Source organism: Penicillium expansum (assembly GCF_000769745.1).
Source record: "Penicillium expansum strain MD-8 chromosome Unknown contig278, whole genome shotgun sequence".
Taxonomy (NCBI): Eukaryota; Fungi; Ascomycota; class Eurotiomycetes; order Eurotiales; family Aspergillaceae; genus Penicillium; species Penicillium expansum.
This window is the reverse complement of record NW_015971278.1, coordinates 46,858-69,311: the sequence shown is the minus strand read 5'-3', so window position 1 is coordinate 69,311 and position 22,454 is coordinate 46,858. Positions and strand designations below refer to the sequence as shown.

The 22,454-nt window shown below is 50.3% G+C and overlaps 8 protein-coding genes across 8 annotated transcripts; 2 read left to right on the top strand and 6 right to left on the bottom strand.

The window, feature by feature from the left end:
• Positions 1 to 774: 774 nt before the first annotated feature.
• On the top strand, positions 775 to 2,007 carry PEX2_084860 (FluC/FEX family fluoride channel; the record flags this gene model as incomplete). Its single annotated transcript, XM_016745756.1, has 1 exon — positions 775 to 2,007. The coding sequence occupies one exon, from the start codon at positions 775 to 777 to the stop codon at positions 2,005 to 2,007; it is 1,233 nt and encodes a 410-aa protein (XP_016599599.1).
• Positions 2,008 to 2,199: 192 nt separating this feature from the next.
• Positions 2,200 to 2,992, bottom strand: PEX2_084850 (uncharacterized protein; the record flags this gene model as incomplete). The annotated part of the gene is made up of 2 exons (XM_016745755.1): positions 2,200 to 2,690; positions 2,869 to 2,992. 2 exons carry the CDS (start codon positions 2,990 to 2,992, stop codon positions 2,200 to 2,202), a joined length of 615 nt encoding a protein of 204 aa, XP_016599598.1.
• A 937-nt stretch (positions 2,993 to 3,929) lies between these two features.
• PEX2_084840 (uncharacterized protein) lies at positions 3,930 to 4,241 on the bottom strand (the record flags this gene model as incomplete). Its single annotated transcript, XM_016745754.1, has 1 exon — positions 3,930 to 4,241. The coding sequence occupies one exon, from the start codon at positions 4,239 to 4,241 to the stop codon at positions 3,930 to 3,932; it is 312 nt and encodes a 103-aa protein (XP_016599597.1).
• Positions 4,242 to 5,417: 1,176 nt separating this feature from the next.
• PEX2_084830 (uncharacterized protein) lies at positions 5,418 to 6,752 on the bottom strand (the record flags this gene model as incomplete). The annotated part of the gene is made up of 1 exon (XM_016745753.1): positions 5,418 to 6,752. The coding sequence occupies one exon, from the start codon at positions 6,750 to 6,752 to the stop codon at positions 5,418 to 5,420; it is 1,335 nt and encodes a 444-aa protein (XP_016599596.1).
• A 594-nt stretch (positions 6,753 to 7,346) lies between these two features.
• Positions 7,347 to 9,086, bottom strand: PEX2_084820 (putative DNA-directed RNA polymerase III RPC4; the record flags this gene model as incomplete). The annotated part of the gene is made up of 1 exon (XM_016745752.1): positions 7,347 to 9,086. One exon carries the CDS (start codon positions 9,084 to 9,086, stop codon positions 7,347 to 7,349), a length of 1,740 nt encoding a protein of 579 aa, XP_016599595.1.
• Positions 9,087 to 10,001: 915 nt separating this feature from the next.
• Positions 10,002 to 12,003, bottom strand: PEX2_084810 (putative C6 finger domain protein; the record flags this gene model as incomplete). The annotated part of the gene is made up of 2 exons (XM_016745751.1): positions 10,002 to 11,195; positions 11,266 to 12,003. 2 exons carry the CDS (start codon positions 12,001 to 12,003, stop codon positions 10,002 to 10,004), a joined length of 1,932 nt encoding a protein of 643 aa, XP_016599594.1.
• A 3,305-nt stretch (positions 12,004 to 15,308) lies between these two features.
• PEX2_084800 (cyclin family protein) lies at positions 15,309 to 17,245 on the top strand (the record flags this gene model as incomplete). The annotated part of the gene is made up of 4 exons (XM_016745750.1): positions 15,309 to 15,320; positions 15,499 to 16,353; positions 16,409 to 16,948; positions 17,003 to 17,245. The coding sequence occupies 4 exons, from the start codon at positions 15,309 to 15,311 to the stop codon at positions 17,243 to 17,245; spliced, it is 1,650 nt and encodes a 549-aa protein (XP_016599593.1).
• A 987-nt stretch (positions 17,246 to 18,232) lies between these two features.
• On the bottom strand, positions 18,233 to 22,387 carry PEX2_084790 (RNA helicase; the record flags this gene model as incomplete). The annotated part of the gene is made up of 3 exons (XM_016745749.1): positions 18,233 to 18,495; positions 18,553 to 22,072; positions 22,157 to 22,387. The coding sequence occupies 3 exons, from the start codon at positions 22,385 to 22,387 to the stop codon at positions 18,233 to 18,235; spliced, it is 4,014 nt and encodes a 1,337-aa protein (XP_016599592.1).
• Between the last annotated feature and the right edge of the window lie 67 nt (positions 22,388 to 22,454).

Here is a 22,454-nt window from a genome sequence, read left to right as displayed (position 1 = left end):
GGGGGGGGGATAGTGATAGGAGATAAGCTGTAAATGCAAATGGAATTGCAGCTGCGGTGTTTGGATTTGGATATGGCAATGTGAATTGGGGAATCGAAAGAGAGTACATAATTAAGGTAACATCGTAGGGAATAACATGGGATTACAGTTGCAGTGCTGGTGTTTGAGGGGCTTATGCGGAATAAATTGAGAATCACTCACCATCAACCATTCCTAGGCCAGATCGAAGAATTGGCACTAGAGCTAAGTCTGCTGGGTCAATTCCCTGGGTTTCATACTCGATTCCGAGGGGGGTTGTGTCCTGGGAATGAGTGTTAGGAGATATAATGCTAGTGATTGATGGAGGCTTAGGCTTGGGGATCTATTTACCGTTCCTGTTTTGACCAACTTTAGCCCTGAGAAGGCTTCCACGCCTAGAATATTGGCAATATCATGGACCAAGCCTCTTGTCTCCCGCGGGGTGGTGGAAGATGAGCGGATTAGGGAGAGCTTGGCTTGGAGACAAGGGTGGGAGGAGAGATGAACATTTGATGGGAGAGACATAGTGAAGTGTAGAGTATATTATGAAGAGGAGAGAAAGAGAGAGAGAAGAAGAAGAAGAAGAAGAAGAAGAAAAAGAAGAGGAAGAAGAGGAGTAAAGTAAAGTAACAGCTCCCTTGTTATCTTCCCCTCATATACAAAGACCCAGGAACCTTATCGGACTCCACCTGATCTCCGGTTTCCGTTGTCTTGGCAGACTTTTCCCTTCTACTTCACTCTAACCCTTGAACGACAATGCCGTCAACTACCGAAGAGGGAGATAACCCCTCAAAACATACCAATCCTTTAAGCGAGACCCAAAATAACGAATCATGGCAAAGCTCCGGTGACCGCGTAGCACCTGCACCACAACCCGCATCCGCCGCGCAACCCCTCTCCAAACACGCAACTCACATCTACACCGTCTCCTATTTAATCTTCTTCTCGCTTCTTGGCACACTGGCCCGCCTAGGTCTACAGGCTCTGACATTCTACACAGGCGCCCCCGTCGTGACAGGGGTGCTATGGGCGAATGTAACCGGAAGCCTAATAATGGGGTTCCTGAGCGAAGACCAGAAGTTATTTCGCGAAGAGTGGGGTAAAAAGCCAGCCAAAGAACCAGCTACAGACAGAGCCGAGGACGAACCCAAGATCAAGAACAAGAAACACATGGCCGTGAAGAAGACCATCCCATTGTATATTGGTCTGACGACCGGGTTCTGCGGTTGCTTCACCTCCTTCTCATCCTTTATGCGGGATGTCTTCCTCGCCCTGGCAAATGCCCTCCCCGATCCGTCGCGGCCTACCGGATCCCATCCGGCCTCCCGTAATGGCGGGTATAGCTTCATGGCGCTGGTCGCTGTGATTCTACTCACCGTGTCGCTGAGCCTATCGGCGCTTATCGTCGGCGCGCATCTTGCCCTGGCTCTACAACGCGTGACACCCACCGTGCCCTTTGCGTTTACGCGACGAGTCCTCGACCGTGTTGTGGTCGTGCTTGCCTGGGGATGCTGGCTCGGAGCAGTGTTCCTGGCTATCTGGCCGCCAGACCGACACAATGGCCCGGATGTGTGGCGTGGCCGGGCGGTGTTTGCTATTGTCTTTGCACCGCTTGGCTGTCTTCTTCGGTTCTATGTCTCGCTGCACCTGAATAGCAGGATTCCGACCTTCCCGCTCGGCACGTTTACGGTTAATATCTTTGGGACTATTATTGAGGGTCTTTGCTATGACTTGCAGCATGTCAGTGGTCTTGGAGCCGTGGTTCCTGCTGCTATGACGGGTTGCCAGGTGCTGCAGGGTGTTATGGATGGATTCTGTGGGAGTACGACTACTATCAGTACTTGGGTTGCTGAGTTGAAAGGACTGGCTCATCGACGCCATGCGTATTTGTATGGAAGTGCCAGTGTGGTTGTCGCACTTGGGTTTTTGGTTGTTATAATGGGCTCATTGTTGTGGACGCGTGGGTTTGCCGAGCCTGTGTGTGGATAGATAGCTGGTGGTGTGTAATATAATGTATAATATAGCTAAAAGGATTCAAAATGACAACTACATGGATTAAAATGTACAATCTACAGACATAATCAAAATTACCCAAGAACACCAACACCAATCCAACGCTGTAATTCCCTCTTAGCCCTTCATACAATATAACATGTAGCATCCTAAAACAAAAACAATCCCCTACTCCCGACTAGGCGCAGGTCCAATCTCAACAGCCGGACCACTCCCACCGCCAAACCTCCTGGCTGGACTCGCCGACCGAAACCCATCAACACGCAAAAGACACTGATTCAAACTCCTTCCCCCCTCCAAAGTCATTCCAACAATAGACTCAGCCGCAATCCCACCCCCAACCGGACTAGCAGAACTCAGCGGCGTAGACCGACTAAACGGACACCTGATATGCGATGTGATCGCATTTCCTTTCCTAGGTGCATACATCTCCATCCCGTGGACTGGTAGCTCGGCGCGGTTCTCTGGCATGCTGATGTAGTCGAGCATCCTTTCTTGCACGCTTGCTTTGGTTTTTGAGGTAGTGGTGTCGTTGCTGGGATTTGGGCTTCGGCCTGCTGTTACGGAGGTTGTTGTTCCTAGGAGTGGTTGTGTTTGGCTTTTGTTGCGAAGGGATTTGCGGTGGGCGAGGTCTTGAGCGTCTAGGCGGGTTTGGTATCCTGGGATCGATTGTAAGGAGAGTCATGTAGGGTTTGATTACAATTGAGTTCGTGCGGAAGTGGGATTGAAGGTGAATGTATGTGTTTGATATGAACAGCCACGGACAGATGTGTAGATCTTTAAATCGATATAGAGATAAAGGTATATGATGAAGGGGGGAGTGGGAGGATAACTCACTACGCCACAGAGCAACATATGCTCCCATAACCACTATGCAGAGAGAGAAGAAGCCGAACATCACCCCTAGCTCGTTGCGGAGCGAGGGCATCGGTACAAAGGGTGGGTATTCGTCAGTAGCCATGGTGAGGGTTGAGTCTGTAGTATAACCAAGTTGTGTTGGGAGTTGAGTACAGTGAGGGTAGGGAATATGCCCACTCCTATAAGAATGAAAGATCTCTCTTTCTACTCCGTAGTGGTATTTCCAATGTCAATGTGGAGTGCAGCCTAGGAATCTGACAGCTCCCGAGGTCTTTGCGTTTGCTCTGGTAATGGGTGTTTGCCCACCTGCAGTCAAATGGAAAAGGAAGAAAAGGGGGTTCTTTCAAGCCTTGAACCAATAGACACAGTGAGAATGAAGAAAATCAAAACATCCATGGATGTTCTTTGAGGTTGCAACTTTGGATTTCGAGTAACAAAGAAAGCCACCCCATGCCCGAGTCCAACCATGTAAAGAGGCGTAGACTAACGAAAACAAAGTCTGAAAGGAAAAGCAGAAGCAATAAAAGGTAAAATGTATACAACATAGTCAGTTCGTATTGGCCATATCTATATATACAAATTAGGTAAACCCCATGTACTCCGTACACACGGGAGAATCTGCATCAGAAACAAAAAGGTATCATGTACAACATGCGTACAACATGCAACTCTATACTCCCGACAGTACCAAGTATATACAGAGTATAGTACTTTAGCATGTCGGGGAATGCAATAGAAAAAAAAAGGGAGCTCAAAGATCCAATCCCACGCCAGAATACAAGGTCATGGATGCAAAATAAACAAAATGGTAAAATCCGCTGCAAAAAGACCATAAGAAAATGAAGAAGAAGAAGAAGGGTCGCAGAAGTATGTCGAGCGGAGTAAAAGATAACAAAGTTCGAGCGGTGCCCGGCGTTTCACGTGTCGTGCGTGTCAAGAGAAAAAAGAAGTAGGTTGAGGCGGGAAAAAAAAGGTATATGTATCGAAAGTCGGAAGAATCTCAAGCTGGGGTTTCGTTTCAAAGCAACACATGCTCACAATCACCCAAGCATCACAGCCGCCAGAGCAGTAAAGGTCAACCCAATAGCCATGCCAATCCACGGAGTCTGGCCGAGGGAACCCTCACTGCGCGCCTGGAGGACATAGCGAGCAGCAAGCAAGCGCATCTCGTCGGATGGCAGATCGCGATCCGCGAACGGAGCGAACTGTTCTCGCGGGACAAGTTCTGGTAATGAGACGGCGGGCGAGTTGTGCGCGAAGTCGGAGGAGAGGCTGGCGCCTGCGGCGGGTTGTTGTGAGTCGGCGAGGACGGCAACCGGGGCGAGGAAGGCCAGGAAGGTAGATGGTTTCATTGTGAGGGAATTATAGGTGTATAGTATGGGAATAAACTGGCGCGCAAATGCTTTGTGTTGGTGCTTACGGGGAATAAGCAACGCCAAGCTGGCTGGTGCGGGTCGTGGGGGGACGGAGGGTCTGGAGTTGGCAAGGCAACAGTGCTGCAGATGGGGGTGGAGAAGAGGTTGGAAGTGACGATGTGACTCGGATGAGTCTGTTCACAAATAGGAGTTGGGAGTGTCTCAGAACATGCAACTTAAGATCGAGTGGGTTGCTGTGTTGGATTGTCGCAAATCAGGCAACCGGGGGAATAGGGGGCCAAACACGGGGAGAGGGCAGTGTCCACTCCACAGTCGCCTTTACTCTCTCTATCTCTCTCAATTGTCAGAATCCAACTCACTCTTAGTCGTAGAGAAGGATTGAAAGAGAAAACGAAGAAGAAAAAAAACCCAAAAGAACCGAAACGACCCAGGGGGGGGGGAAGGGAGATTAAGGGAAAATCACGATGAAGCCAGTCAGGGCGAGGGCTTGATTGGCCGAGCCGCTCTTTGGCTCTCTTTGGCTCTGGGCCATGGGTGGGGGGACTGTCCCTGAATTCTGTAGGCTCTGATTGGCCACTCGATTTCCCGTGTTTGAGGTTATCCAGTGTTTATTTTATTCTTTAATCTCCGTTTGCTGTCAGGGTTATCCAATTATTTCATATTCATATTGACATCTATAGTATACATACCTTACTCTATAGTCCAATACTATAAATACTACAAATACAAATACAATAGAACCACATTCCATTCCATCAAATTCTAATTATAGTCCTAAGACATCCCGAGGCTTAACGGACAGCGCCACAGATGATCATCAACACAGGCGCGAAATTAGAGCGAATAGACGAGCACGCCCCGCAGGCAGGATGACGACGCGCATATATGGGCGATACCAAAATCAAGATATTTAGAACCCTTGCTCTTGGCATCGACCAGATCAAAGAAAATGGACCATCGATTTTCCAATGCTGGGTAGGGCAAGGGCGCGATGCCTCGCACTGGTAGCAATCCAACCGTCGACCGGCCTTGATATCCATTTTAATGCGCACCCGAGTTGTTGTCCATGCTGTCCCAGCACAAAACGCACCTCTAGCCCCAAAAACGAGCAGTTGAGATCAAAATGCTCACACAAAGAACCAAAGTCCAGCTTTAGGGGTCCGGTGTGTGTTCTTCAGTTTTGCAGTTCACACAAGTATTTGCGGTATTGTCCGTAGGCGTATCCATTGGTATGGCTTCTCCGTCCTGCGGAGAGACCGGAGACGGCGACTTTTTAGATTGACTGGCCCGCAAATTTTTCAGCCTGACCTGCTCTCGCGATCTGCGAACTGCAAGGCGTATCTCGCTGGGTAGGGAATTGGTTTGTACTAAACAGTCCGCACACGCGCGGCAGTAATACCCGGCTTGGGCGTTCTTCGACTCAACGAGTCGGCGCTTGCTGCTGGGGGCGGTGATCTCACCGCAGTGGACACATGGGCTTTTCAAGACTCGGGGGTTGCTTTGCATGCGGGTCGCTCTGAGCTTTCTGAGCGCCGCGATTTTGACGGTGCTTGGCAAGGAGTCTGTTTCAAGTAGGGACCGCGTGCATGGCTGGCAGTAGTAACCTGCCGCGGGATTTTGGGGCTCAACGAGCCTACGTTTGCTGCTGGAGATGGTTATGTCGCCGCAGTGCATGCAGGGGTATTCATCGCGGCTCTGTTTCATCTGTTTGACAGACTTAGAATCGCCGGAGGACCCGCAAGTATGTAAAGGTATGGGTTCTCTCTTCGAAATGTCTGAGGCATTGTTTTTTGAGGCGCTGGGATGAGGACTCCTTTTCCGAATCCCTTTGCGGTACTCGAACGCTGCAAGATCTTGCTCGGTTGGGAGGGTGCCGTGGTGATTGATATGCCGAACGCATGTGCGGCAGTGAAACCCAGCGGATGGGTTATTTGCATCAATGAATTTACGGCTACTTCTCGGAGCAGTCATGGCGCCGCAGTGCCTGCATGGACTTGTTTTGCTAGCCTCTCCGCTCGCCCTCATCCGTCTTCGCCGATAGATCGATGCAAGCTGCTCCTCATTTGGCAGATGGCCATGAGCACGGGCAATCCGAACACATGCTTTGCAGTGCCAGCCACTGGAAGAGTTGCCAGGCTCGACGTGTCTTCTAGCCTTGTGGGTAGTTTTTCCACCGCAGTGCACGCAGAGCTCTGATGGCTTGGCTGCCGAAGTCTCATGGCGGCATTGTTGAGTCCATGATCCCTTCCCATGGCTTTGGAGAGTGCGTACAGGCCTCAAAAGATCACTGAGCAAGCTCCGTAGCGAAAACGAAGCTTTGTTGGCATGGTGTGGACTTGTCGTAGACCAGCGATGTGCGCAATGGGTGTCGCGTGATCGAGAAAAGGATCTTAGTTGTTGTGTTATGGTATGTCTTGTTTGCTGTCCCGTGCGGAAGAATTGCGCATAGGATATGTTGCATTGATATCCAAGAGGACGCAACGACATGGCGAAGGTTCGTGTGGCACCGGAGACACTCGATTGGGCCTATGCAGACATTGGAGAGGGAAGGCGCGTAGTTGAATTGGGCCGACTTGTGGCTCGTGTTCGACCGTAATTGTTCTTGGGCATGGAGGATGTAATGGTGATCAAATGCTGTGAATTCGACACGCGCAAATAAAGTTCGTGGTAGCTTGTCCAGGGCATATTGGGCCTTGGCATTATTAGTGCCTTAATTCCAAGGCCTATATGGAACTGATAAAACTGATCACCAGGGCGGCCCTTTTGGGAAGTAGTACACAAAGCAAGAAATTGAAGGCGCAATAAATTGGCTATCAAAGAGAGACCTAAGGTAAAAAGAAGAGGAGAGAGGAAGAGCAGCGAACTATCTCTACTGGAGCCCAGCACAAACAAATAGAGTCACGTGATTACATGTTCAAGCAAAAGGCTTGCGTCTCTATGATATGCACTATAATACAATCTATTAGACCCCAGTCTACCTAGTTTTAGTTATCGCCAAGGTAATCCATAACCAAAAGGATTTTTGTAATAAGCTCGCTCGAATTTCTTTCCATTCATCATAAGGTCCCTTGGGTATAGGATTTAGAGCATCTCATCCCAGTTCGGTGTGACTGTGAACTTGCCAGACAATTGGCCCATGGACCAAACATGTTTTTGTGTGTCTTCCTCCGACTCCGGTGGCACCTTGGACAAGATGACGGCTTCCTGGACGAAACCAACCGGTGCTCCACGATCCAATTCCATACTAATTCCACCCCAGTCTAGGGTTACTCGGCCTGACTTGTGTACGTTCAATTTGCCGACACGGCCTGTGGGCAGAGACCATGGTTGGCCAGCTGTGATGACACTGTTTTCTTTTAATTCCGTTGGCTGCGTATTTTCCACAATCTCCACGTCATCACCTGCTTCGCGCTTGATCTCGTTCTGGGGAGGTGCGGCTGTAGCTGCGGCTGCAGCTTGGTGTTGGTTGTCTTGGGCAGAACCGGCGACTCTAAGGTAGGGGGTCATCGGCGGGAATTGCATGAGGAACATTTGGCCATGTAGAGGGTTGTCTTCTTCCTGTTCTTCTTCCTTCTCCTCACTCGCTTGGTCACCTTCCTGTCCTTCCACTGCGGCCGGTTTGTCTTCGGCAGCTCCTTCAGTGGTTTCTGCTTCTGTGGTGGCCTTCTTTGACTCCTTGGGAACAAGAAGATCCCGGATGATAGCCAAATCCTCCATGTGTCGGTCATATTCGTCAATTTCCTCTTTAGTGTGAAGTAGGCTGCGTGGGTCTGGGAGTTCGGGCTCAGGAGTGGGTTGAGTCGATCGTAGTTCTGTTGTGCTCCTCTTTGTTGGGCTCATGCTCTGAGCCGAGCGCACACGAACGTTATGCTCCGGGAGGAAGTCATCGTCATCTGCGTGTGGAATAGCATCCGGCATAGTTGCGTCGTCGTCTTGAGGTTCGGGTTTGACCTTGGTAGGCGTACGGCCGACATCCTGCGCAACTTTCTCCTTCTCTGCTTTTTTGCGGAGATCGGCAGTTCTGCTTGTGCTAGATTCCATGTTGACACTAATGACTCTTTCTTCATGTTCATGTCGCTCAACACGGACAGGACGAAGTCCGCGTTCGCCGCTCGACCTGCTAGGTTGTTTGCCCTTGAAGTCCTTCGGCGTATCCCAATCCTCCTCGTCGCTATCAAGGTTGATATGATCGATGCTGACACGGAGCGCATTCTCTTCGTCGTCTGAAGAATCATATGCACGTCCACGGTTGCCCCCGGTAAGACCAGACCGATTGTATCCAGAGCCTGCGCCGCCAGGGCCTCCTCCATATCCACCGCCTCCGCCTCCACCACCATAACCACCACGGCCTCGCTTTCCACCTCGTCCACCAAACCCACTCATGCCCATAGCCATAGGTCCACCACGGCCACGGAATCCAGCACGACGAGCAGTACCACCACGGCCACGCTGAATAGCGGCAGCCTCCTTCAGACGCTCATTGTATCGTTCCTGTTCAAGTCTCTCGATCTCATCTCGCTCCTGCTTGCTGCGACGCCCAACGGCCTTCGGTTTGTGTTTCAGAACTGGTTTGGGCGGCTCACCACCAAGCGCCGACGGCGGCCGATTGCTGGGCGCGATGCTGCCGGAAGGTGTGCGTTTGTTCAGGGATTGAAGTCGTTGCACTGAAGCTCGACTCGCAGGACCGGGCGCGCCGGTTGCGGTGGAAGCATTTTGCGCAGTGCCCCCGCCAGCGGGAGTAGGAGTAGTTGTGTCAGTTCGGGCACCGCGGTTGGCGGCTCCTCCACGGGCGCTTCCACGAGGGGCAGCTTTGGGAGGCATTGTCGTCGCTTTTCAGACAAGGCGCTGAATGCGGCTTGCTGGGCGGTTGGAGAAAAGTTCGTGTAGAGGGCTGAGGAGCTGGGTTGCACACCGCGTTACGCGCAGACTCAGCGTTAGGATAACTAGGTTCTGCTATCGGTAGCACACGACAATGCGACTGAAATTAAGCAAAGTGTCGTTTCGTAAAAGAACTGCGAGCGTTTTGAGGTTCGAGAAAGTTGAGCTCTTCAAAAAAGTTGCGGGGCCAATCACACCGCCCTTGTCAGGTGACTCATCCCACCAGATGTCTATCGCTGATCGGCGATGGATGTAGACGACGATGATTCAACTAAATGGAACCTTGGAGTATTTATTTATACAATAAACAAAATATTGAAACCCTTCCATTGACTCCCTGACTGCCTAGAAGACGAAATAAAGCAAGATTGGTACATCTTCTACAACTTGTCACGCTTTGATCTAGCCCTCTCTCGGAAGTATATAATACTTCCGCTACGAGTCGACCGTACACAACACACATGAAACCGACATAGACAATGATAAATAACAGTAGCATTGATTCCGAATGAGCGAGTGGATGTGACAAGAAGCATATGGCCCGCAGAAACACTAAGACGCCGAAGGGACACAACAACAACAGATCAACCGCTTGGCAGTGTATAATGGAGGGAGTATGGCTTGTAACCAGAGAAGGGAATGTGGAGTGAGAAGGGCAAATGATGGTAGTATGCTAGTATAATGACTGTCTCTGGCGCTGGCCAGAAGAGGGCGAAAGGAGAGAGTGAGGGCAGATGAGGTTGGCCCATAGTGAGGATGGTAAGATGGATGAGAAATCCCATGCTCACGTAGAAATTTGAAGGTGCGAAACAGTTCGGCGCTTAGAGATGGTGGGAGCAATTGCAACCTGCAGCCCCACTAGCGCTTTCGCTTCTTATTCTTGTCTGCTATGGACGAAGAGATAGGAGGGGTCGCAGGCGTTAATGAAAACTCCTCCTCATCTTCATCCATCTCTTCCCCGTTCTTCTTCACGGGGACACCCATATGGCGGCCGTAACGCCCTTTGCGACCATTGCCCTCATCCTCACTGAGACAGCCGTCAATTCCAATGCCTGCATCCTTGCAACGTCCACAGGGGCGCTGGCGGTCACAGCCCTTCTTGCTCTTGCGGCACCGCTGGCAGCGAGGCTTGGTGGAAAGATCTTCCTCATCCGCACCGAGTTGGTGCTGGAAGTTGACCGAGCCCCCCGAGACCTTCCGGGAAGACGCCGGGCTGAGAGGTGGAACAGGCGCCGCTGACTTCTCGGATAATTTGCGAGGAGCAGGCATAGCAATCTTGCTTTTGTTCGGTTTCGCAGGTGCAGGCTTCTGGTTGCGAACCTTGAAGGACGTCGGGCGACTCTTCGGCTTCTTTGCCTTGGGTGTAAACTCCTTGTAAAGAATATCCTCCTCAGCTTCACTTTTGATACCATCATCTGCGCCATCCGAGCTGTGGTCGCTGCTATCGGCACTGGGAAGGATGTCATCCAATCCCTTGAGGTGGCGCTTGATGGTTCCGGGCGGCAGCATTGGGCTTGAGTCCAACCTCTGGCGACGAGCTGGCAAGTCATCCTCGTCCTCACTAAAGTCTTCCCCATCGCTAGTAGCACCAGTAGACGAGGCAGCGTCAGCGGCACCACTGAAGGCATCGTCCAATGTCGAGGCAGAGGTGCGTCCGTGAGAAAAATTAGACGCATCGCCTAAACGTATCAATTGCATCGCCACATCCTCATCGGAGATGCAGCTTGCAATGGTGGGGTCAGGTGTAGGCAATACACCTGAACCACTCACTCGGCTAGCCGAATTGTTATAGACTCCCGTATCGCGCATGCGATTTCCATGGTCAGGAACCACGGGAGTCGCGTAAATCGTATTGCGCCCCGAGTGCACACCATATTCGCTGTGGCCATAGCTTTGCGGTGATGGAAGCGCATGCTGATAGCTATACGGGCGTTGTGGTGGGCGTGCGAAAGGCGACCCAGCGCCTTCCTGGCCAATCGATCGACGTTGGGGAGAGATGGAGGAGGTGGAGGTAGTGAGAGGCACTTGGGGAGGAACGAACAGCGGGAGCTCCTAAGGGGAACAGCTTGATTAGTGACAAGTCTTTAATAAAAAGAAAAGTCGTCTGGCATGAGTCACTCACAGAGCTATCGAACTTGGGTCGTTTCCGACGACCATCTTGTAGTATATTCTCCATGCTGATGTCAGAGCTAGCAAATAGTTCATTGCGAGCCCTGCGAGCATAAGCGCTCTCGGTATCGCTATAGTCATCATCATCATGGAAACCCCCATGGATGCTCGAGGCTCGGCTTTTGTTGCCTGCACGGGAGGGAGGCTTGTGCTGAGAAGCGCTGCGGAGACTCCTGTTGGACGGAGAGGTGCTGCGCTTTCTCGCAAGACGAGAGGCTGGCCGTGCTGGCTGATCCAACACCGGCGCCGCCCCATCTACCATCTGGAAAGGCTCTGCCAGACTAGGCCGCTTGCGAGGCTCGACATTGAAGCCGTTATAGAAGTGATCCCCATATGGTTGAATGGGAATAACTCGCACGTATACAGTCCTATTGTTCTTGAGATTCTCGTACCTTGCGATGAGGGTGGTCCCGTGTTCATCCTCGAAGCTGACCCCACTGGCAGTACCGTCATATATTCCATAGAAATTTTTGACCGTTGTGACGATCGAATCCGTGGTATCATGAGGATAGATTTGAACGCGCATCGGAATACGAGCTCGGACTTTGGAGTTCTCATCGAGAAGCAACTCAAAGGCGATGTTCTTGGGTGCTGGACCTTTAAGCGACATGTCTCGAGCTACAGTGGCAGAGTCTGCCAGACCCGCCTGCTCGACCAGGCCAGAGAGCCCTTCATGCTGAACCGCTTGCATATCAAAGTGTTCCAAATTGAAGAATACTCCACTGCTATACCAAAGACTGCATCAACCCACTGCTTGTGTGCCGTAGAGGGAGGGAATGTGATCCATGGCAAGACACAGAGGAAGGGCAGGTGTAGAGGGAAGAATCCATCAGACCTACCACAATTGTTGAATTCGAAATATCAGGCTGGTGGATGGACCACCCCCGGGTCTTGATGTATAGAAACTGTCGAAGCAAAACCTTCGATAGAGGTGGGAGGGGAATCTGCAGTCGCAATAACCGGAAGCGACTCAAGAGGGCAAACGTGGGCAACCTGAAGGAAAACAGACCATAGAAGTTAACACAATGGGGTTCCAAGTGCTCGAATATACAATAAGGATGGGTTTTGTCTTGGAAGATGATGGATGAATGTGTCGCTAACCGAGTCCGGCCGACCTTGGGAGCGGGCTTGGGGGGAAGCAAGCGAGATGACCCGGAAAAGAATGGAGAGACTTCAACACACCTAATTCAACTCAAACAGAGTCCTCCAGTATCGCAGATATCTAGATTGTATAAGACAGGGCGAAGGGTCGAAGGATGGGTTCGGTCGAGGTCGAGAGGGGATTGTCGATTCTACGAAGCGCTGAGGCTATGTCAGCGATGGCATCTCCAGGATTGGAACGGGGTCAGGGGAGTAAAAAGTGAGATTGAACAAGAGTAGAGATACATACCCAATACTATTGACAACGCTGATGGCGATTTGTTCGAGGGGTTGTTGGATGGAAGGAAGAAGGTTGAAGTGGGTGCGTACGATGGTTTCACCTAAAGCGAGAAAACGGCCTGTCTGGGTCGGTGACATGGCGATTTGCGCTTCCGGCGCCCATCGCAGCAGCCATCACATTCCATGGCATTAATGAATCTATATAAAATCTTCATTTGATTTGCAACTATTCTATGCATCGAAAAAAATAACTATGTGTGAAACCATTCCAATGCTGTCTCTTTTCGCAAAGGCGCAATAGCTGTCGCAAGCCGGATGCCATTGCGCCGAGTGACGGAGCACTTTGTCTAACCCTCCTTCTTGCATATAATGTACGAAATTGAGAATATAATCCGATCTTTGAATCTTCAGGGATCAAATGTAAGCGAGTGTGGGCTACCTAAGACTGTTGGGGGGTAGAGGATGCAGCGCTTCACACAAAGCAGGTAGCTTAGGTACCTCTGTCGCTACAAGTATCTAGGGTATCGAGGGCCAAAGGCGCAAAATGAGATAAAGAAATAGCGCCCAATAGATTTATGGGCTTGCAGCTAGTTTCTAGCTTGACCACGTAGCAACCCATACCCTTTTTTCGGTCTGTTGTGGAGGTGTGCGCTTGGACAGAATTGACATTGTCCAGTCATTTTCCCACCACCACCCTTGTCGCATTGTTCATTTACTATACGGATTGGAAAATACTAGACACCGCGACACTTGTAATGAGGTTTAATATCAAAATTGCCAGCGTAGGGGGATTGATGGACGTTTTGTTGATCCGCCTCTAGGGCCGGACCTGGAGATTTATACTCAACCGAGAGGATATCACCAAGAGAACCAAACCGTTTCAATTCCCGAAATAACCCCTTTCATAATATCGCATGACCCTACGGAGTTGTCTCGCATGATCTGCAACTTGGATTTACCCCTCCTCGGACCTACGTAAGAAGGTTAAAAAGGAATCCCGCATCGACGTTGTATAGCATTCCTTTCTCCTTGGAACATGGCTACAAAAGGGAGATCGGAATATAGCAAATCCGTGATCCCACAGTTTTATTGATTTCTTAAGAAAATAGCCGATGAAAAGGGGGGAACATTTCTGCTTGGTGGAGTCAGGCGGTGATGCTGAGAGACTGGGCGCAAAAGGTCCTTTTGGATATGAATTGACGATGAAGATCATCGGATCCGAGAACGTGGGTATTGTCTATATAGTTTACTCCGAAACTGCCCATTTCCTCTGATCTAAAGCCCCGCACCACCTAGCGAGACTGAAAAAAGCTGACGACAGTCGCAATGATAGGAGTGGGTTTCGGTTGATCACAAAGCTGCCAAACAGGAACCGCTTGATTCCGGGTGTCCCACCTCTTGTGACGGCGGTGTGGCTCTCACGTGGTCTCGTGTCGATAGCGCGTCAGATCTAGATTATGCCATAAAAGGGCGATTGCACTCACAACTATAGATTTTTTTAGATTATTCTTGTTGGAATCTATGTATAACTAGTGAATATACTCCTGGATAATTTTATGTATTCTTTAAGCTCATTTGGGGTGTTCTTGAATCGAAAATGATGTTCAACAGATGTTGAGGGAGACGCGCCGATAAGGTTAATGACGTCAAATAGCTGGCAAACAGTGCAAACTATATACAAACAGAGCAAATATTTAGCCCTTTATCAACGTACCGACTCCCGACCTCGGGATGTCCCAGCCTTGGAACCTTGGATTGATATCAATTTGCCAAGTTATGCATGTTTAGAAACCCCTAATTGGATACTCTCACCATAGGTGGACAACATATGAAATTGGGCCCCTAGAACAGAACAAAGCCAGGAGCTAGTTGGAGGTATCATATTTTGTCTTACGGATCTACTTCGGTTGATAGACCGACCTACTCCAAACTTTCGATTAGAGCACTGGGAAATTAAGCTGCAACAAATCTAGATCTTTCTTCCTTTATGAAGGGTTATGCATGGAAAATTCGCTGGCACATTTTGAAACATTCTTACCGCCTATATCCCAACTACAACACCAATAAGGGGGAAATAACTAAACAAAAGACTACTAAGGAAATCTCTAAAAAGACATGACAAGGCCGCATATGCCGACCATTCTTGTATCATATAAATCAAGACTCCCATAGACTATGAGCCTAGCACAAGATGAGGCGTATGTTGTAAGTAGGTGTCCCAGTTTGCACGGTAGGAAGGTGTGGGCGACCGTAGCTTCCGATTTAGGAATAGCGTACATTGTCAACAAGGCACATCTTCAGGAACAAGGGACAACACAACCTCCCTTCGTCGCGGTAACTGTCACTTCGGATCTCATTCATTCATTTTCGTTCACCCAGTTCCAGTGTCACCTACTCCACCTAGGCAACGCACTTCAAGTGACGTTCAAGTGACGAGCTTGGAATAAATTGGGAAGGGACGACTGAGCGGGTCCTAACGGACTGTTTATTTTGCCCGGGTCGGCCAATCACGCAGGGCAACTCCGCTCCCCCAACTGAGCAAAAAGTAAACAACATCTCTTTACCAACTTCAAGATAGACTTAACACCACGTCTTGCAACTTCATTGTTCGCGATCATGGATGCCAAGGTATGTTAGCTTTTTTGTTGAAGCTTTGATTTCCTCGATTCCTCTATTCATACGCGTCAAGCGCGCGTAAAACGATACCGCGTTCAATGGCGCATCATCTCATGTATTTGCACGCTCGGTCTACAGTTGCTTGATTGTTAACCAAAATTGGAGGTACCGATGCTAACTGGAATTGCAGCCACAGCGCTTCCGAGCCGTTGGGGATGAGAATGTGCCCCCTCCATCCCTGCATCAAACCCATAAGGTCATCCATCAACGAAACAAGTCAAGCCCTGCACTGAGTATGATGGCCCAGAACAATGCTGGCCGACGTGCGTTTGTCGATGTCAGCAACACCAAGGAAATGAGCCGGGCTAGTCGGGATGACTCTGGCGTTGGTGGAAAGCCTGCCCTAGTGGAGGTTAAGGCTCCTGGGCTGTCCCAGCCAGCCCAGCGCCGCATGACCCTGTCAGGAACCAGGGGTCCTGTTGAAAACATAGCCACAACAAAGCCTATGAACCCTGCTGGCAAGGCGCCACTGGCGTACAAATCGAAGCGAAGCAACGCTATTTACAAAGACCAACTGCACACTGTCCCCGAAAAAGATACATCCAAGGAAGCCAACACAGATACGGAGGCCAAGGCCAGCCACAAGGGAGCAGATAAAGGGCGCCACTCGAATAATATTGTGGTGGAGCCTTCACTGGATATTGCCAGCCTCGTCGAGTCTGATGCCACCGTATCCGAGACCGAAGATGCGAAAGACCACGCACATGTGAAAGAACCCGTGCCAGCGGTATCAGAGCCCGAGGAATGGGACGGAGAAGATACCGAGTATCATGTTGCACCCACCTACTCCTCTCGTGGGGATAGCTCCGACGGCACTACCGTTATTTATCCATGCATGAACAACATCACGACTCGTGAGATGTTCCGGGCGAAAGACATTGTTGAAAGCGAGCAAACACAAGAAGACATTGACGAGGAATTGTTGGATACAACCATGGTCGCGGAGTATGGCGATGAGATTTTCCTTCATTTAAGGAAGAAAGAGGTATGTTTTACTTCTTCAATACTGGATAACCAATTTGAACTAATCAAGTCTGTAGATCGAGATGCTTCCGGTCCCTGATTACATGGCCCGTCAAAGTGAACTTCAATGGTCGATGCGCTCAGTTCTAATGGACTGGCTTGTTCAAGTTCACCAGCGCTTCAACTTGCTCCCTGAAACTCTGTTCCTTACGGTCAACTATATCGACCGTTTCCTGTCATACAAGGTGGTTTCCATGGGCAAGTTGCAGCTTGTTGGTGCGACTGCGATCTTCATTGCTGCCAAATTCGAGGAGATCACAGCACCGTCGGTGCAAGAGATTGTTTATATGGTTGACAGTGGATATTCTGTCGACGAGATTCTGAAAGCAGAGCGGTTCATGCTCACCATTCTCGACTTTGATCTTGGATGGCCTGGCCCTATGAGTTTCCTCCGCCGCATTAGCAAGGCTGATGAATATGACCTTGAAACTCGTACTGTTGCCAAGTACTTCCTTGAGCTGGCTATTATGGATGAGCGCTTTGTCTGCACTCCCCCCAGCTTCATTGCTGCCGGAGCCCATTGCCTGTCTCGTTTGCTGCTTAATAAGGGCAACTGGGTATGTCCGCCTCTCCATTGAATCTATTGTAACACTGCTAACACTCAGCAATAGACACCGGCACACGCCTTTTACAGCGGTTACCTCTATTCCCAGCTGATCCCGGTACTGAGCACACTGATGGAATGCTGTGAGAACCCTCGCCGCCACCACGCCGCTATCTTTGAAAAGTATTCGGACCGTCGCTTTAAGCGTGCCTCGATGTTTGTTGAAGCAGAGCTTGCCACGGACTTCGTTTTGCCTGAGGCCTCTGCTCTCAATGATCCAGATCGGTTGGACGGCTATGCAAACTTCTAATTCCCTGTCTCAGACTAATACCCCGTTGGTGTGCAAATACCATGCATAGCTGGCTTTCATGATTGCTAGTCCTCACCACCATACACGATCTCTAAACTTCTTTCTTCCGGTCAATATGGCGCTTTTTTTTTCTCTTTTTCCTTTTCTTTCGGAGTGAACTGGCGAATCGGTTCTTTTTATGCATGGCGTTTGCGCGTTATTCCAGTCTTTTCCACCGCCTTCATTCTGTCATTTGTTTTGCTCCTTTTGATTTCTTCCCAGCTCTACTGGGCTGACGACGGGATGACTTGACGCCACCATTTTCCGAACATGAGAATAAATGATCGGAAGGCGTTGACGATGATCTGTTTCTCGCCGGGCGTTCTAACTGCCTTTTTCTTCTTTTTTTGTTTTGTTCTGGGGAAACGGCTTAGTGGTGGTAACTGGGTTAACCGTTGATACACTCTCTATCTACACAAGTCACCTGACTGGCTCTGCGCCACCTTCTGTATGTTGTACTGTCCTAGTAATAGTCGAATATGACGTCATATTTCTATAACTACACAACGTACCCCCAGAGTATAACCCCCTAGGTAGTAACTACACGGGTGTATCATATCCATGTGATGCATCTGTGTTGTATGGTCTTTTGTGGTATCAATTGTCGTGGTATTCATTCTCTTGGTCTGGATTATATATTTCAAGTGATATCTATATTGCGCTGGTCTCTGGGCACAATAGACCAACGGTAACCCTTCTACGTGAATTATTGAAATTATTACACGATATCAATAGAATCTACATCATACTTAGATTTCCCTAGGAATAATAACATGAAGCACGCATGTTGGGCTTATCACTTCATGATAATACATAAGAAGGTACAGGGCAGTATAAAACCGAAACCGCACAGATGATGGGATGTCTCGTAAATCATGTCGATTGTCTTCCCATCTAAGATGATATATGCGCTGTATCTATTTTGAACCCAAAGCCGACCTATACAGATCACTGATCAAGCCCATTAAACTCAATCAACTTCTTGACGGCCTCGATCACTCTATCAGCAAGACTACTGCCATCGGATACAACCGAGGGATTATCAAATCGCTCCGTCAGAGCCTCATCCAGCATGGTGCGAAGCCGTGAAACAAGCACGCCGATCCGGGCCCAACCGCGTAGACGGAGCCAGCCGTCTACAACTAGTCCGCGACCCACGGTGTCGAGCTCTATAGAACCGCAGAAGAGAAGTAGGGAATATGCGTTGAAAGCTGCAAGAAAGAAAATAATGTTAGAAGCTAATATCTCGAGGGGTAGAAATAACTCACGGGTGAGGTCGCGGATGAAGACCTTGCTGGTAGCCATCTTGGTAAAGTAGCTGAGATACGCCGCGGAACTGGGGTAGCCAGCCGCAGAGAAGAGAATGGAGCTGGGGTGAATGAAGACACGGCCGTTCTCCTGATTGAAGTACTTGATAGTGCGAGCATCCGGGTCTACCTCGACGGTACCGGTAACAGAGCTGGCGAACTTCTTATCCGGGAACGAGATTTGCGCAACCTGGGGCTGGAAGGCTCCAGCAACAAGAGCGCGGATCAAGTTGCGGTTGGCTGCGTTGCGGTTCCAGGCCGAGGCCAAAGAATCGGAATACTGGACTGGCAGGACACCTGCGTCTTTGAGGGAGGTGATAAACTGCGCGCGGTTGGAGGAGATATCGCGCAGCGTCTGGTGGGAGAGGAAGTTGGCCGCACACCATGACTGGGTACCCCAGTAGCCGCCCTGGGCGCGGGTTCGCTCGGACCAGGCCTGGTATGCCGAGAGGTCGGTGAGGAGGTCGCCGTCGCCTGGGCGGGAGAAGCTTGCTTTGGCGGCGTTTGCTTCGTCGCGCTTCTCGCGTGGTGAGACGAAGGGGCTCTTGACTGTTAGCATGGCTGCGATTGTGAGGCAGGGTTCCATGCAGCCGAAGATGGAGCCGTATATCATGAGCTTGGCGCAGCGGAGGTCTGCGGGAATCATGGAGAGGTAGCGGCCCAGGGCTGTGAGTCTGTCGTGGTCTAGAGCGCCTACGCGATGCAGGAAGTTCAGTGCACCTTCGACGGCTATGCTCTCTGGTGGGGTGATGGTGTTGGCTAGGAAGGTGGCGACGTCCTCGATTCCTTTCATGGATTTAACGGATAGACACAGCTGCTCGAGGGGAACACGGCGGATTTCTGGGTCTGGTCGTGGGGCCATATTTGATTCGGCTTTGCGGGTGTATAGCTTATAGCAGATACCTGCGCGGACACGGCCTGCTCGACCACGACGCTGTTTGCAGGCGGCCTGTGATGCCCATACTTCTTGGAGACGGACCATGTTGTCCTTAGGGTCGTAGCTCGTTTCCTTGACTCGACCGGTGTCAATGACGGCAACAACATCCTCAATTGTGATTGAGGTTTCTGCGACGTTTGTAGCCGCAATAACCTTTCTCTTTCCTCTTGGTGCGCTCTGGAATACTCGTCGTTGTTCGGCTGGGAGCAAGGAGGCATGCAATGGCAGAGGATGCATGTCGGGAATCCTCTTGACTGCGTTTAGACACCTATCAATCTCTAAAGTACCAGGTAGGAAGATCAAGATGCCTCCTGGCTGGTCTCCTAGCTGAGCATCGATATATTCGACAGTTGCTGCGATCAAATCGTAATTGATTCCCATACCCAAACTCCGTAGGGCTTTCCCAAGTGTTTCTTCACCCCGAGAGGGTTCTTCTTCTTCATCTTCATAGCCCTCGGCAAGTTCTGGGGCAAATGATGTATACCGGATAACGTCATCCAAGTAGTAGTCCTCGACAGGGAATGTTCGGCCAGGAATGTTCACCAGTCCAACAGATCTCTGACTGCCAAAGTATCTCATAAAGATGCCAGCATCGAGGGTGGCACTCATGAGAATAACTTTCAGGTCCTTGCGGTAATTTAGAACATCCCTCAGCAGTGCCAATAAGAAGTCTGTATCCAGACTTCGCTCGTGGACCTCGTCGACCACTACGTGCGATACGTCTGCGAGGGAGCTTGCGACATTTCCATCCGCATCACCACCTGATTGGATCCGGCGCAACAAGACACCAGTAGTCACGAAAGTAATCTTTGTTGAACCAGGCTTGGCTTTCGACTCGCCTCGGATCACATATCCGACTTCATCACCGACTACTGCGCATCGCTCATCACTGACTCTGTCGGCAAGACCCAGGGCCGAAATTCGTCGTGGCTGCGTGCAGATAATGTTGGCAGCGCCTCCCAGTCCTCGCTGGATCATGTCGTCCAGCACAAACTGTACGGATTGTGTACTTTTACCACTGCCAGTCTCACCCGAGATGATAGTCACCTGGTTTGAGTTGATAGCATGGATGATTTCATGTTGGATGTTCCATGCAGGGAGTGCTTTTCTTTTGCGGGTCATCTCGATCTGCGCCGCTGTATCTTGTTTGGCCTCCCAAGCATCTCGGATCGCCAAGCTTCGTTCTGAGTCGACCTTCCAGTCAATACCTCTGCGGTTCTTCCGAGCTGAACGCACAGGAATTTGGTGGGTCTCAGCTGACGACGAAGCCGTCACAGCGGAAATCTCTCGCAATTTACCTGGGTTCTCCATGATGCTCGCCAGGTTGACTTCCAGCCAATCCATAATGTTGAAAATCATAGATTCACCCGTAAAGTTGTCCTCGGCATACTGCACTGCCCGACGGATTGCACTAAGACGTATATAAGCTGGGACCCCCTTGGCCTGGATTGATATAATAGGAGGCGTAGTTGGATAATGGGCGGTGGGCTTTTGGAAGCGGAAAATTGTGTTTTGTGGAATGTCCGGTGCCTCGCTATTGATCTCGCAGACCTTGGCTGATATGCGGTGATAACGTTCTCCAAAGATAGCCTCCAGTGTAGTTGCTTCTTCTGCCCAAGCCTCTTCATCTTCGTCCGCCACTGATGGGGCCGAGAATTGAGTTCCATGGGCTAAAGTGCCCTGCAAATGCTCAGCAGCCGCCAATTCGTCGCCATTCTTGCCGTCCAAAATTTGCGAGCACATGTCGGCTGGATAGCCAACAGATGCCAGCCGTTTGATTTTGCCCTCACGAGCGAGATCACCAGAACCAAGACTGACTCCAGCTGAATATCCTTCCGGCAGAGACCACCGTGGGAGGTCATCATCAGGAACATAGATGAGAAGCCACTCCAAGATCTCTTCGCGGTCTTTGCATTCCGCTGCAGCTTCTTCCACATGGCTGCGACGGAACCCTAGGCCGGTGAATTCGTCCGCAATGATTTTCTTTTGGCTTTCGGGGATCTTAACGCCATATGGGTTCCAAACCGTATGTTGCCGCAAAAGGCCTTCGATATCTCGTCGAATCCGTGTGCCCATATCCACCTTGGGCGCTTGCGACCAGATACGTTTACTCCTGGCATCTCCATTTCCTAGCCCTAATTCCGCATTTGAGGCCTTCTCCTTTGCCTGGGCTTTTTCACGATCTGCTCGCTTCTTTGCCAAATCTGCGGCCGCGCTCTCTCTTTCTTGCTTGGCTAAGAATGGATCTGCCTCGTACATCCAGCCCTTGCCTTCCCGAGTCTCTGCTGCTTTAATTTCTCCAAAGTCCTCCTTCCACAATTTCTTGTACGTCGGAGGCATCATCATGTGAATATTGCGCATATTGCATACTCGGAAGAGAGCAAACGCTGCACCGAAATGGCGCGCTTCGAGGGCTGTCGGCTGCCCAGCGAGTTGCTTATGGGAGGGAGGGAGCTTAATTGGAGGGATCACGATCAATTCCTTGGTTTTAGGATCTATCTTCTTCATCGTTACGGATGAAACAAAGCCGTCGGCGGTTTTAACCTGCAATCATCACAATATATCAGCATCTGATCTGGTATATGTGTCTGTAGACATGCGACGAGTGTCATGGGGAGTTTTGATTACCATGCTGTACTCAGGCTTTTCCCATTTTTGCTTCTGACAGTGCTCCGCCAACATATTGACTGGTAGCTTCCCTGTCCATGATGCGCCGCCAATGACATCCTTCACAGACGGTTTCTTGGGCTCCTCCGGCACTTGCTTCTTCACTTCGCCGGCTTTCTCTGCGACGGCTTTGGCTTGTTTAGTACCCGGTTTGGGGCCTCCCTTACCATCGCCTTTCTTCTTAGGTGGCATTTTGTGTGTGTGGAGAGTGTTTGCGCAAAAGATAACTTTTGGAGCTTCAGGCAAAAGAGCGACCCGC